This window comes from Vipera ursinii (assembly GCF_947247035.1).
Source record: "Vipera ursinii genome assembly, chromosome: 17".
In the NCBI taxonomy this organism is placed as follows: Eukaryota; Metazoa; Chordata; class Lepidosauria; order Squamata; family Viperidae; genus Vipera; species Vipera ursinii.
The window spans coordinates 1,068,728-1,081,975 of NC_139530.1; the positions used below are offsets into that span (position 1 = coordinate 1,068,728).

Sequence of the window (13,248 nt, forward strand, 5' to 3'; positions counted from 1 at the left end):
CTGTCTTTTATTTTTAAAATCCAAAATACTCCCCCACCCCTGGCCTTGGCCCCCTAATATATCTAAAGTCCCCGCTTCCTTTGTGTTCTCCACGATGTGTTTGTGGCTGTTTTTAATCTTGCAGAATGGGGATGCTCCCTCAGTCCCCCCCAGTTAAGGAACAGCCCTGTATTTTTGTATTCGTTGTGGATTCTCCTTCCAGAGGTGTTGAGCTGCCCTCCAGATAAAAGCACAAAGTGTTAAAAAAAACAACCACAGATGGGGCTCAGCCACCTGCATCAAAGCCAAGAGAGGGTTACACAACACAAAACTGAGCGTGCCTCACCTTCGTTTTTGTCCACTGTTGTCCAGCAAAATTGTTTCTCGGAGGACAATTTAAAGCAAAAATCAAAACTTTGTGCCTGAAGGACAGTTTTGCAAACTGAATCCCAGGGCGCCATTTCTCCATCCCCTCCCCAGGCGTACGTCCCATCGTGGAGGTCATTTCGGTGGGAGGAAAAAATACTGGATTACCTCTCCCAGGTCCTATCAAACCACAATTGCTCTCAGCTGTTTATGAAAATAAATGGGACTTTTTCAGTTTTGCACTTGGGTTTATAGAAGACGCCTCCTTTTTAATCAGGGTTCACCAAACACAGCCATTTGAAAGCACCTTTTTTTTGTCCCCCCCCACCCCAAAATCATTTTCAAAACAGTAACCTTTTTGAACTCGAGAAGTTCAAAGCACAGCTGGGCTGGGTGATGTATAAATATAGAAATGTCGTTGAAGATGCCTGTCTCTACACCACAACCGGTGGTGGGCTGCCGTACGCACAAACCACGCAGGATCAAAGCGTGGCTGGCCAAAGACGATCAAGGGTTTGGGGCGAAGACGAAAGGCAGCCAACGCAACCCAACTCAAGACGTTTCCACCCGGCGTCACCAGCAAAATTCATTCACGTAAACGAACGGCCGCAATGTGAGTCATTTTAAAACCGAACCAAACGAAAAGAAGAAGCAGCTGGGAGGAAGGACGTTCGTATGTGGGAAAGCGATGACTCATTATGAAAAACCGAGTTTCGTACTTAAGACTACCGATAGGCCATCGAAAAGGGGTTGGAAGCCGCAAACCGCCCCCTGGGAAGGCTGACAAAACTAGCTTTGAATGTTAAACCTCCCGGAGGTTGTTCTGGACAAACCACTTGGAAACGGAGGATGTCAGTCTCCAGAAGGCCACCGTGTTCTCAAGAATTTCCAGCCTTCCTTTGCCATCTAACCTAACAATATTGCAGCACTTTCCTCCAATGCCATGATTTTATTTTCGTATGGGGATTTGGCCCCCGGGGCCCTTTTCCCATTGCCTTCCAGCCATGCACACCGCAAATCATTCTAACAGTATTGTGTTGTTTTTTTTAAGTTCAAACCGAGGGCCCTCAGGGCGATATTCCAGCTCCATTTAGACAAACGGATAAACCTGATTTAAAAAGGGACAACGGTGGTTATTCAATTGCTCAAAGGACGTCTTCTGAATGTGGCAAGAATGTTTTTCAAAAGCAGAGGTGCTCGAATGCTTCGGGGCCTTTGGGGGTCTTCCTCGGATCAAGGAAGCGCCTTATATAGCTGGGGAACTGCATTTTTCCAAAAGGACCCCCTTGAGACTGGAAACCACTTCACAGCTTCCTCCTCCTCCTCCTCCTTCTTCTTCCTCGGGGTACCGGTAGCTGCAGTCATCTACTTCCTGGGCCAGCTGCCCCTGTAAAGCTACGGAACAGAAGAAGTTCAGCCATTTGCCTGAAATGGTATAGGGTTTCCTGCCTGAGCAGGGGGTTGGACTAGATGACCTCCAAGATCCCTTCCAACTTATTATTATAAGTGGGAGAACTGAGGCACAAAACGGATGCTCAGGCATGCCAGGCGCTTCAAAACCTCGGAACGGGGCAACTAGGCACCGTCAACTCACCGCGGCCAACTCTGCACGGTCAACTCACTGCGGGACAATTCCATTGAATTCTTTAAAATAGTTTTTTTTTTTAAAAAAAAATCTTTTAATTTTTTGCCATTCACATTTCATTTTGTCCCTCCTCTGGCAGCCTTTAATGATTCCACTATTGCTTAGATATTAATGTAACCCTTGTCCTGTGGCGAGCTGGCCGTGGCGAGCTGGCGTAGACCCTTAAGAGGTAGTACCGTATTTCCCCGAAAATAAGGCCGGGTCTTAATTTTTGCTCCAAAAGATGCCTTAGGGCTTATTTTCAGGGGAAATGTGGTACTAAATGCGTCTGTCTGGCTGACAATCTTATTTGGGGCTTATTTTGCGGGTAGGGCTTCTATTACGACCGTCCTGGGGGAAAAAAATCATTTCCAGTTAGGTCTTATTTTTGGGGAAATAAGAAGTAGGACAGGAAGAATTAGCAGAGTAGTGCTGGCCAAAAGGAGCGGTGAAATGGCCTTACGTTTCAAGAACTTTTTTTGGATCCAGGATCGGAGGAAGAGGTAGGCTAGCACCATGCATAGGGCGAACAGAAGGACGATGATGGCAAAAGCAGAGATGATGAGGACCAGTTGGCTGCGTTCCTCTAAAAGAAAGCAGAAAAAAAACAACACAACATCCTTCAGAAAAATCCGAGGGCTTAGGTTTCCTCAGCTCTCAAAAGCTGAATTAAAATTGTTACGATATTTTCGCAATACTAAAGTAATTTCTTTTATAATGGTCATACATTCCAGGACTGTACTCGTAAAACTTCATGCAATTCTATATTTATTCAGCAATCATAACTTTGGCCAAAGTATATCAGTCAATCAATTTTGAGATTCGTCCAGTGGATATTGACCCAGAAACTAACTAGATAACTAGATAAATTCATAAATGAGCTGAGTCTGCATAACACCCTGAGAAAAACAACGAAAAAGTCTCAGACTAGCCAAGCCTTGCAGATCTTTCATCTGATTGCACGTCATCTGTGAACGCAACCGAAATAATGTCAGCCTGTTCTCTTTTTTTGCATTTCTCAGTCAGTATAAAAATAAAATTATAGCATTCAGAAGAAAGAGGCATATTCCTACCAGAGGCCAACAATGGGCAGAGTGGAAACCGTGACATTTTCCAGAATTTATTCTGTTTATTTTTAAAAAATGTATCTATGCCTCCCATCTTGCGATGCTTTGGGTGAAGTCCAAAGGAGGCTTTTCAAGGAGAATAAAACTCAGCTGAAAAACTATCTCCTTAGAAAGATGGGCTTTCTGAACTGGCGCCTAAAACTGGGATTAAGGCCAAATGTGGCAACTTTAAGACTTGTGGACTTCAACTCCCAAAATTCCAGGTCCAAAATTCCAGGTCCCAGAAATCCCCAGCATGGCTGACTAAGGAATTCTGGGAACTGAAGTCCATACATCTTCAAATGACCACGGTTGAGAAACATTGGATTAAACAACACAGTCCTAGGCTGCATTAAGAGAGGGACAGAATCAAGACCACGTGAATTGTTGATACCACTTTATAAGGCTTTGGTAAGGCCACACTTGGAATACGGCATCCAGTTTTGGTCACCACAAAATAAAAAAAGTGTTGAAACTCTAGAAAGAGCACAGAGAAGAGCAACAAAGAGGATTAGGGGGCTGGAGGTTAAAACATGTAAAGAACGATTGCAAAAATTGAGTATGTCTAGTTTAATAAAAAAAAGAAGGACCAGGGGTGACATGATAGCAGCCTTCCAGTATCTCAGGGGCTGCCCCAAAGGAGAGGGAGTCAAGCTCTTCTCCAAAGCACCCAAAGGCAGGACAAGAAGCAACAGATGGAAACTAACCAAGGAGAAAATCAACCTGGAATTAAGGAGAAATTTCCTGACAGTTAGAACAATTAATCAGTGCCTCCAGAAGTCCTGCCTGAGCTTGGGGGCTGGACTAGAAGACCTCCAAGGCCCCTTCCAGCTTCTATCCTGTTCTGTTCCATTCTATTCTGCTAAACAGTTAATGAGATAAACGAACGTTCAAACAAGATTTACCTGAAATCTTAGTGGACAAGACTAACAGGGAAGTGAAGGGCTGGGTGGTGGGTTTCGCTGACATGCAAACCACATCTGTCTGTTTGGTCCCGGCTTTCCAAATCTTATCGCCTGGACATCTGGAAGAATTGCCCAAAGGTAGTTAGCTTCATGTTTTATATTTGAGATTTTAAAAAACACACAACAAGAATTATTTCAGAAGTACTCACTTTCTCCATGGACGGCATTTGCCCGTAGGTTGATCATTAAAAGTCTTGTTTTGACAGTCCTCACAACCTGGAGAAACACAGAAGGAGGTTTGAGGTCTGGACGAGTCCTTGGCTGGGCCAGGAACAACTGCCTTGGGCTCCATCCCAAATCAGCTTCACAGGTTCATAAATCACACAACCGCACACACACAATGGTTGCTTGTGGCAGGGGGAAAAAATCCCACAATTGCTGACACTCCAGAGACACTTCTTGAGTTAGATAGGTTGGTTTTCCAGAGGTCCTTGACTTACGACTAAAGTTGAGCCCAAAATTTATGTTGCAAAGCAAGACATTTGTCAAGTGAGCTTTGTCCTGTTTTAAGACAATTCTCGCCGCAGCCGTTAAGCGAATTACTGCAATTGTGAAGTTAGCCACACGGTCGTTAAGGTCACAAAAAGGGGATCACGTGACCACACACACCCCATCATAAGTCCGAGTCAGTTGCCAAGCAGGTCCTCATTTTGATCACACGACCCCGGGGGCGCTGCAGCCGTCATAAGTATGAATCAGTTGCCAAGCGCCTGATCACGTGACCATGGGAATGCTGCGACGGTGGTAACCCTGAAAAGCGGATCCTAAGTCGCATTTTTTTCAGAGTTGTTGTAACTTGATGACTGACAGGCATTTTAATTAATTATATTTAGAATTTTTCATTTATTTTTTAATTGTTACTTTTAATTTATTGCACAGATGATTTTAATTTTATTTTTATCTTGATTTCTGTACTTATTATATGTTTTGTTGTTAGCCACCCTGAGTCCTTCGGGAGATAGGGCGGGATATAAATCCCATCAATCAATCAATCAATCAATCAATCAATCAATAAACTTGGAACAGTCCCAAAGCAAACCATCTGTACAGAAAATTATTCCACTTAGTGGCCACCTTACCTGTGGGAGTCCTTTCCTGTCCAAGGGCACACTTACAAGCCTGGCACCTTTCCGCACAAGTGGAGCCCTCGGCACACTTTTTCCCACACGAATAACCTTCGGCACAATCACATTTGGCATCTGCAGTTTCGGTGCATTTCTGCTTGTACACCAAAGTTCCTTAAGGGTTAAAATATATAGAAAAATGTGTTATATCTGCAGAGAAAGCAATTCTCTTCGAGCTGAGAGGAGGGAATTTAGCCACAGGTGGGGAAAAAAAAGGTCTAAGCTGTGGTTAACCAGGATTGGGGAGTATCTATTGGGCAAAATACAGGGATAAATTTATACAGGGATAAATTTAATCTTTTTTAAACTTGGTTTTTAACTTTTGTATTTTTGGTTTTTAATTACCCTGTAAACCGCCCTGAGTCCTCCGGGAAAGGGCGGTATATAAATGTAATAAAATAAATAAATAAATAAAATGTAAAAAAAAAAAGATCTTGAGAAAGAGGGCAGAGAAGCACAATAAAGTGATTAGGAGGCTGGAAGTAAAACATAGGAAGGATGGTTGCAGGAATGGGGGATGTTTTACTTTAATGAAGAGAAGGAGTGGGGGTGTGACGTGATAGCCGTGTTTTAATATTGAAGGGGCTGCCACAAAGAAGAGGAGGGGTCCACCTGTTCTCCAAAGCACCAGAAAGCCAGACAAGGAATAACGGATGGACACTAACCAAGCAGAGAAGCAACCTGGAACTAAGGAGAAACTTCCCGACAGTGAGAACAATTAACCAGGGGAACAGCTTGCCTCCAGAAGTTCTGGCTGCTCCATCACTGGAGGATTTTAAGAAGAGACTGGTCAACCGCTTGTCTGAATGGCATATCGTTTCCTGCCTGAGCAGGGGGTTGGACTAGAAGACCTCCAGTTCTCTTATTCCATTATTCTGTCCCCACGAGGGGTCCCTCCACACAACCAAGCCACTCTGACTCAAGGGCCTGAAAGCGGAGGGAGGGAAGCCTCCCGGGTCTACCTCCCCCCTCCCCTTCCAACCCCCCCCCTTCCCCCAGGCTGACCCTCCTCCGGGGACCTCCGGACCCGCGTGGTCTACTTACTGTCGCAGACCCTGCATTGCTGGCAAGACTTGCCTGGCCCCGGGCTGAAGGTCCCTAAAAGCGGGGAGAAGGACGAGTCAGCGTGTCTCGCCTCCGTGGGAAACGGGCCGGGGCCGTTCCCACGAAGCGGGGCATATATCATCAGCGGCCCGGGAGTTGGGAGGGGGGGGCTCACCGTTCGGGCAGGAGACCCTGCAGAAAACCTGGATGCGGAGCAGCGGCTGCAGCAACAGCAGCGTCCACAGGAGCCGCTCCATCGGGTCCCAAGCGCGCGCGTCTGCGGGTGGGTGGGCGCTCCGTGGGGCTTTCCTCCTCGGCCTCCCGGGCGGCTTCTGGCGCCCCTCGGGGCCAGGCGGCGACTGAACCCGCGGGGCGGGCCGTGGCCCCACCTACCCCATGCCCGGGGGGCGGGGGGGAGGCAACGAGCTGCAAACCAGCCGTTGAGTTGTGGCGTTTCGGGGCGGGGGGGTGGGAAGGGGAGGGGGTGCGTGCTTTCCGTGGTTTGCAGAGGTCAGCGGAGTAACAGAGTTGGAAGGGCGCTTGGAGGTCTTCTAGTCCAGCCCCTTGCTCAAGCAGATCAATCAACCCTGGACCGTTTCAGACAAAGGGCTGTCCAGTCTCTTCTCAAAAACCTCCCGTGACGGAGCACCCACTACGTCTGGAGGCAAGCAGTTCCACTGGTTGGTTGTTCTCCGTTACGAAGTTCCTCCTTATTCTGACTGACTTTCCTTTATCAATTTTATAAATTACTCCAGATAGCAAAGATAGTTAATCCTCCTTCTATTTTCCCCCACAGCCCAGGCAGGCCAGCTTAGCTAATGTCAGAGAGGGGCTGACCCCAAGTTGCCCAGCCAGCTTTCATACCTAAAATGAGACTAGAACTCACCACCTCCCGGTGACTTGTCCAAAGTGATAAAGTGGGACTTGAACTCAGCGTCTCCTGGTGAGTGGCCCAAATCACGCAGCTCGCTTTTGTGCCTAAGGTGGGACTAGAACTCACAGTCACCACAAACTGGATGGTAGTTTTATCATAATAAGAAAAAGGAACATTTAAAGGGACATAATAAGAAGGTCATGACATGTATAAGAGAAGTATTATCGCTTCTGGACATCCTTATCAGCAGAGGTACAAATGGCAGATACCACAACCCACGTTGTGTATTGGAAAGCAACTCTCGCTAACCACTAACCGACTCTGCCATCAAAGCAACAACCCACAAGAACGGCTAGGCAAGAACCTTCTTCAGATTAGCACAGTTTCACCGCAGCGATCCAGAATTCCCCCAAACCAAAGGGCAATCACAATCTCTCTTGCTTGGGTTGGGGGTGGACTAGATGACCTTGCCACGGTCACTTGTTTGAAATGGTCTAGTAGTGTCTCCTGCTTGAGCAGAGGGTTGGACTAGAAGACCTCCAAGCTCCCTTCCGGCTCTATTCTGACTGATGGATGGAAACGATCTGATTCTAGGGTCTTCTGCTTGGGGGGGGGGGGGCTGGACCAAGCCCCCGCGGAAAAGCCGGCCGCGCGAACTCCACGTGCTCCATCTCCGGCGGGGGAGTGGCCAGATCCGTGACGTTCTTCGCAGCCTCGCAAAACTCCTCCCCTTACCCCCCCCGGGCATACCCCCCCTAAAGCAAAGGGGGAAGCCCCCCCTGCGGAATAGTCATCGTCAGCCCCGGAAGGCGAAGTGGTGGTGGTGGGGAAGCCCCTCTGGTTGAAGCTGCGGCAGGGAAGCCCCCGCCACGACCCTCGCCCCTCCCCGCGGCAGGACAGTCAGACGCTCTTCCAAAAGCCTCTGGAGATCCTCCCTCATCCAGGTCCTGGTGGTCCCCAAGATGCCTTTTTTCCAAGCGGATTTTCTCGCTTTCCTTTGAAGACGTTTCGCTTCTCATCCAAGGAGCTTCTTCAGTTCTGACCGACTGGTGGAGGATGGAAGGCTTTGCGTTCCCTACAGACCGCTGGTCATTGGCACTCTTTTAGGGGACGCAGACCAACCTCCCAGCGGCCTCTTGTGAAATGGGGGTAAATCTCACTTAACACGTTTCTGACTCGACAACCTAAATTTTGAGCTTCACCGCAGTCGTAAAGCCGGGGACTCTCCTGCCTCTGCGATGCTTTCAGCTGCAGGACGTGCTCCGTTTGGGCCTGAAAAACGCCTACGGGATAGGACAGAGTTACCCGCAAAGTTCCGAAAACTACATTTCCTACAATTCATTCCAGTTCACTTCCGGGTTCCACAACCTTGGCCACTTCTGGGTTATGAGGACTTCAAGTCCCAGAATCCTCAGCCGTGCCCAGCAATTTTGGGAAATGAAGTCCACAAACGCTGGGCTGCCGATGCGCTGATCCTGGGCACCGCGGCGCGCTCTGCCTTGCCCAAGCTGAGCAGCCCCCTCTACCTCTGGGACCCTCGCCCGCTCACCCCGCCACCCACCCCACCCCACCCTCTCCAGCATTGCGGGGGGGAGGGGAGAGCCGTGCATCAACCCCCCCCCCCCCCAATTTGCAAGTTGCATTTCGCAAGGGGTGCAATGCTCCCAGCTGAAGCGCGCGAGCTCCCCTTTTACGCACGGGAGAGAACCCGCGCGCCATGCCCTGCAGGCTCTGGGGAAGGGGGGGGTCGCGCGCCCCTTCCCTGCCCCCCCCCAGGAAACCACCTCCTCCTCCTCCCTTCCGGCACCGCCCCCCCCCAGGCGCCGCCCCCACCCCACCCCCGTGACGCAGCACCAGCCCGGCGGAGCGGAGCGCACCCCGAACGGAGCCGTAACCGTGTCTGATCGTAAGATCAGCCCTTTCCCTGGCCGGGGTCTCCCCAACGGGTCCCTCCTTCCGTCCCTCCCCCCTTTCCGGGCCGGGGTCTCCCCAACGGGCCCGCCCAACTCGCAGCCCCGGGACGAACGGCGGCCGGCCGATCTCTTCTCCCGGGAGAGGGGCTTCAGCTCCCGGGCGGCGTGGGACCCGGCGGGAGGGTCGTTGCCCAAAGCCCCCCCACCCCCCACCCCCGCTTCTCAACGCGCTTTGCCCCTTGCAGAATCACCGCCGCTGCTTCCCCATGGGCTCCAAACGAGCGCTGGTGATTTTGGCCAAGGGGGCCGAAGAAATGGAAACGGTCATCCCGACGGATCTGATGCGGAGGGCAGGAGTAAGTCCGTGTGGAGAACTGACACCCTCCACCCCTAAAAAAGGCCTTTGTCTGCCACCACCTCCCAACCCAGCCATGGCCCCCCCTCCTCCCAAGGCAACTAAAATACATAATTCCCCTTTCTCCTCCTGTTATGCCCCCACGTACCATTGTTGAAAATCCGTCAATGTAGAGAACAGAGTAGAGTCTCTACTCCAGGGGTCTTCAAACGTGGCCCTTTTATGACTTGTGGACTTCAACTCCCAGTGTGCCTGGCTGAGGAATGCTGGGAGTTGAAGTCCACAAGTCATAAAAGGGCCACGTTTGAAGACCCCCCTGCTCTATTCTATTCCGATTGATTGGTCCACCCGTCTTAGAGCGGGCAAGGCTAAGAAAGCCTTTGCAGCTTTGATGCTGTCTTCATTCCGTGTATTTGTACCCACCGAAGCGCTACCGTTTTCTTGCCAGATTTCTGTCACGATAGCGGGCCTGTCTGGAAAGAACCCGGTGCAGTGTAGCCGTGACGTGGTGATTTGTCCCGATACGAGTTTGGAAGAGGCGCAGAAAAAGGTTTGTGCCCCTCTTTTTGGCCTCCTCTTTTCAACTTGCCATTAAGAGTTGAGGAGGTGTTGCTTTTAAAAGCATTCAGATGGAGAAATGAAACTGTGTTGAGTCTCCTGAATACCGTTGAGGGCCTGAGCCGCTTCCAAGGACACCGAAGCAGGTGCCGAAGAAAAGCAGCCGGTTCCCATAAAAATTTACAGTGACTATGTGAAAGGGGGGGAGGGGAGTTGAGCAAAGAGACTATTGTTTAACTCTTTGATCTGGTGTCTGGGAACCCCGGAGTGAATTCTAGTTTGAGAGTCCTCTACTGTATTTCCTCGAAAATAAAATCTAACTGGAAAATAATCTGTAGCTTGATTCTTCAGGACGCTTGTTAATATAAGCCCTACCCGAAAAATAAGCCCTGGTTAAGACTGTCAGCTAGACAGACACATTTAGTACCTCCGTTGCAACACACAACAGACATACTGAGTTATAAAATAATATTTATATATAATTGAACATATTGACATTATTTATTTGAATAAAGGTAGATTTGCTGTACGTGGGGGAAAAGAATAAGGCATCAGCTGAAAATAAGCCTTAATGCACCTTTTGGAGCAAAATTTAATATAAATTATGTAATATAAATTAATATAAATATAACTAATATAAAAAAATAATATAAATTAAGGCCCGGTTTTAATTTCGGGGAAATATGGTATGCCGTATATTCAACAGTTAAGATTTCTGGAAACGGAATGAGCCTGTGGTTGGATGTTGGCATGGGGGGGGGGGCGGGGTGTGTCTTTGGGACATCCTCACTTTTCATTTTTTAGAGTGGTGTTTCTCAGTTGTGGCTGTTAAGTCGAGGACTCTGTGTAACTGACCTTTTTCTCATTTTATTAGGGGCCCTATGATGTGGTGGTCCTGCCTGGGGGAAACCTTGGAGCTCAGAACTTATCAGAGGTAAAAAAATATCAGAGTTGATTTTCTGCCATCATTATTATTATTATTATTATTATTATTATTATTATTATTATTATTATTATTATTATTATTATTATTATTATTATTATATTATTATTATTATTATATTATATTATATTATATTATTATATTATATTATATTATATTATATTATATTATATTATATTATATTATATTATATTTATTATATTATATTATATTATATTATATTATATTATATTATATTATATTATATTATATTATATCATATCATATCATATTATATTATATTATATTATATTTTATGATCCCCTCTCTTTGTTCTATTCTTGCAGTCTCCCCTTGTGAAAGAGATCTTGAAGGATCAGGACAGCCGCAAAGGCCTCATCGCAGCCATTTGTGCAGGTAAGTTCATAGCTCTGCCTTTGAGGAAGGGTGGGCTAGCCCAGCCCCGCCAGACCTGAGAGCCCCCATTGGAGAACTCGGATTTGGGGCCTTTCCTAATGGGCTGCAATGACTGGGACTGGTTCTGCAGGTTTGCAATAAAATACTAAGAATCCAGAAGCTGCAAATAAAATTCTAACCCTCCAGAAGCTGCAAATAAAATTCTAAGCATCTGGAAGCTGCAAATAAAATTCTAAGAATAATGATAAATTAGTCACATGGTTGCTAAATGAATCTGGCTTCCCCATTGACTTTGCTTGTCGGAAGGTCGCAAAAGGGGATCGCGTGACCCTGGGACACTGTGACCGTCGTAAGTATGAGTCAGTTCAGTTGCCAAGCGTCTGAATGAATAAGCCAGCTGGTGCTCCTTTTGCACTGGCGCCGGCGGTAACACGAGTGAAATCACCACTCGCTTTCCTTCCGTTGACCCACAGGCCCCACGGCGCTCCTTGCACATGGAATTGGCTTTGGAAGCAAAGTGACCACCCACCCTTTGGCGAAAGAGAAGATGATGAACGGGGGTGCGTATCCACCCACTTTCTCATGGGGAGGGAGTGGAGCATGGGTCGTGGGTCAGCAGCAAATGTTTTGTTATTCGCCAGAACATAATCTAGATCAGGGGTCCCCAGGCCAGGGCCCACAACCTTGAATCCTTCGGAACCGGGCCACCGAAGTGGCAGGCAAGGGCACGTGTTAATTCTTGGATCCGGAGTGGATCCGGACTTTGCATAATTTCGTTCTGCTTTTGAAGGGCTTGGGTGCCAATTTGTCAGCTGGAGTAACTCTCTTCCTCCTTTAAGATCACTACAACTACTCGGAGAATCGGGTGGAGAAAGACGGGCACATCATGACCAGTCGGGGGCCTGGCACCAGTTTCGAATTTGGCCTTGCCATCGTGGAAACGCTGCTGGGCAGGGAAGTGGCCGCCCAGACGAAGGCGCCTCTTGTCCTGAAGGACTAGTCACTCGCCTGCTTCGTCTTTACGACCTTTTTCTTGAAGGCCGAAGGAACCAAGCAGGGCTGCCAATGTCACTTGGCAAACTTAATTCTTGCAATAAAGAGGATACTGTTAAACTGAGTTGTCTCGTGGCTGGGAATCATTAAAACAAACAAACAAAAAATCCTCACCCCATCAATGCAGAAAGAAATTTGTTACTTATGTATAACAATGTAGAAAGAAATTGTTATACACACACACACACAAAAACCTTGGGCAAGGAAAAGAAGCCAGCAGAGGAGCAAACTAGAAACATCAGCGAGTAAACACAGATAGTCCCTAAGGGAGCTGCCAATGCCAGAAAAATGCCTCTATTCCATTGCTATCCACTAAAATTACTAAGAGATGTACTAATCTAAGGTTGATAAAAGAGAATGTTATTGGAAGAAGAGAAAATCAAGGAAGGCTTACTATGTGGAGTATGGAATTATAGAAATTAATTGCTACTGATTGTAAATATAAAACCAGACGGCATGCTGTTTACCAAATATTAATGATGATTATGTTTTAAAATATATATATATTAAAAACTTGGAAGGAAGCTTTGCCCTCACTCTTTGCAGTGGGGGGGGGGACCCCATTGGGCAGGATTTGGTTCCCCCTCCCCGCCTTTGCCAGTTCTAATGCCCAAAAGCGTCCACTGGGGGGCAGCATTTGCTGCCAACTCCACAAACCCAACTTTTCCTCCATTGACTTTGCTTGCTGGACACCGGCTGGCTGGGAAGCTGATCACGTGACCCGTCAATGCCGCAACCATCACAACCTCACACCACTTGCCAAAACATCTGAATTCTGACCATGTGACCTGCAGGGATACTGCACTGCGACGGTCATAAGGATGAGGACCGTTCGTCGCTTTTTTCTGTTGTCACGTCAAACGGTCCCTAAACGGAACGGTGTTGATGTCCACAACTGCCTGCGCCAGCGACAAAACTTGCACAAAAGTCTGTAGACACACCAGCTGC

General features: G+C 47.8%; 2 protein-coding genes across 2 annotated transcripts; one reads left to right on the forward strand and one right to left on the reverse strand.

The window, feature by feature from the left end:
• Nucleotides 1–672: 672 nt before the first annotated feature.
• Nucleotides 673–6,465, reverse strand: TNFRSF9 (TNF receptor superfamily member 9; the record flags this gene model as incomplete). Its single annotated transcript, XM_083375628.1, has 7 exons — nt 673–1,740; nt 2,433–2,555; nt 3,981–4,099; nt 4,190–4,256; nt 5,120–5,278; nt 6,209–6,262; nt 6,384–6,465. The coding sequence occupies 7 exons, from the start codon at nt 6,463–6,465 to the stop codon at nt 1,592–1,594; spliced, it is 753 nt and encodes a 250-aa protein (XP_083231754.1). The 3' UTR covers nt 673–1,591.
• Nucleotides 6,466–8,887: 2,422 nt separating this feature from the next.
• Nucleotides 8,888–12,377, forward strand: PARK7 (Parkinsonism associated deglycase). The gene is made up of 7 exons (XM_083375467.1): nt 8,888–8,988; nt 9,241–9,351; nt 9,799–9,900; nt 10,783–10,842; nt 11,178–11,247; nt 11,721–11,807; nt 12,087–12,377. The coding sequence occupies exons 2-7, from the start codon at nt 9,262–9,264 to the stop codon at nt 12,245–12,247; spliced, it is 570 nt and encodes a 189-aa protein (XP_083231593.1). The 5' UTR covers nt 8,888–8,988; nt 9,241–9,261; the 3' UTR covers nt 12,248–12,377.
• The last annotated feature ends 871 nt before the right edge of the window (nt 12,378–13,248 follow it).

Bases quoted from the DNA above. Each gene is read 5' to 3' on its own strand.
- PARK7 (XM_083375467.1), top strand. From the start codon at position 9,262: ATGGGCTCCAAACGAGCGCTGGTGATTTTGGCCAAGGGGGCCGAAGAA. The intron at 10,843-11,177 runs GTAAAAAAATAT...CTATTCTTGCAG, and splicing joins GAGCTCAGAACTTATCAGAG to TCTCCCCTTGTGAAAGAGAT. The intron at 11,248-11,720 runs GTAAGTTCATAG...GTTGACCCACAG, and splicing joins CATCGCAGCCATTTGTGCAG to GCCCCACGGCGCTCCTTGCA.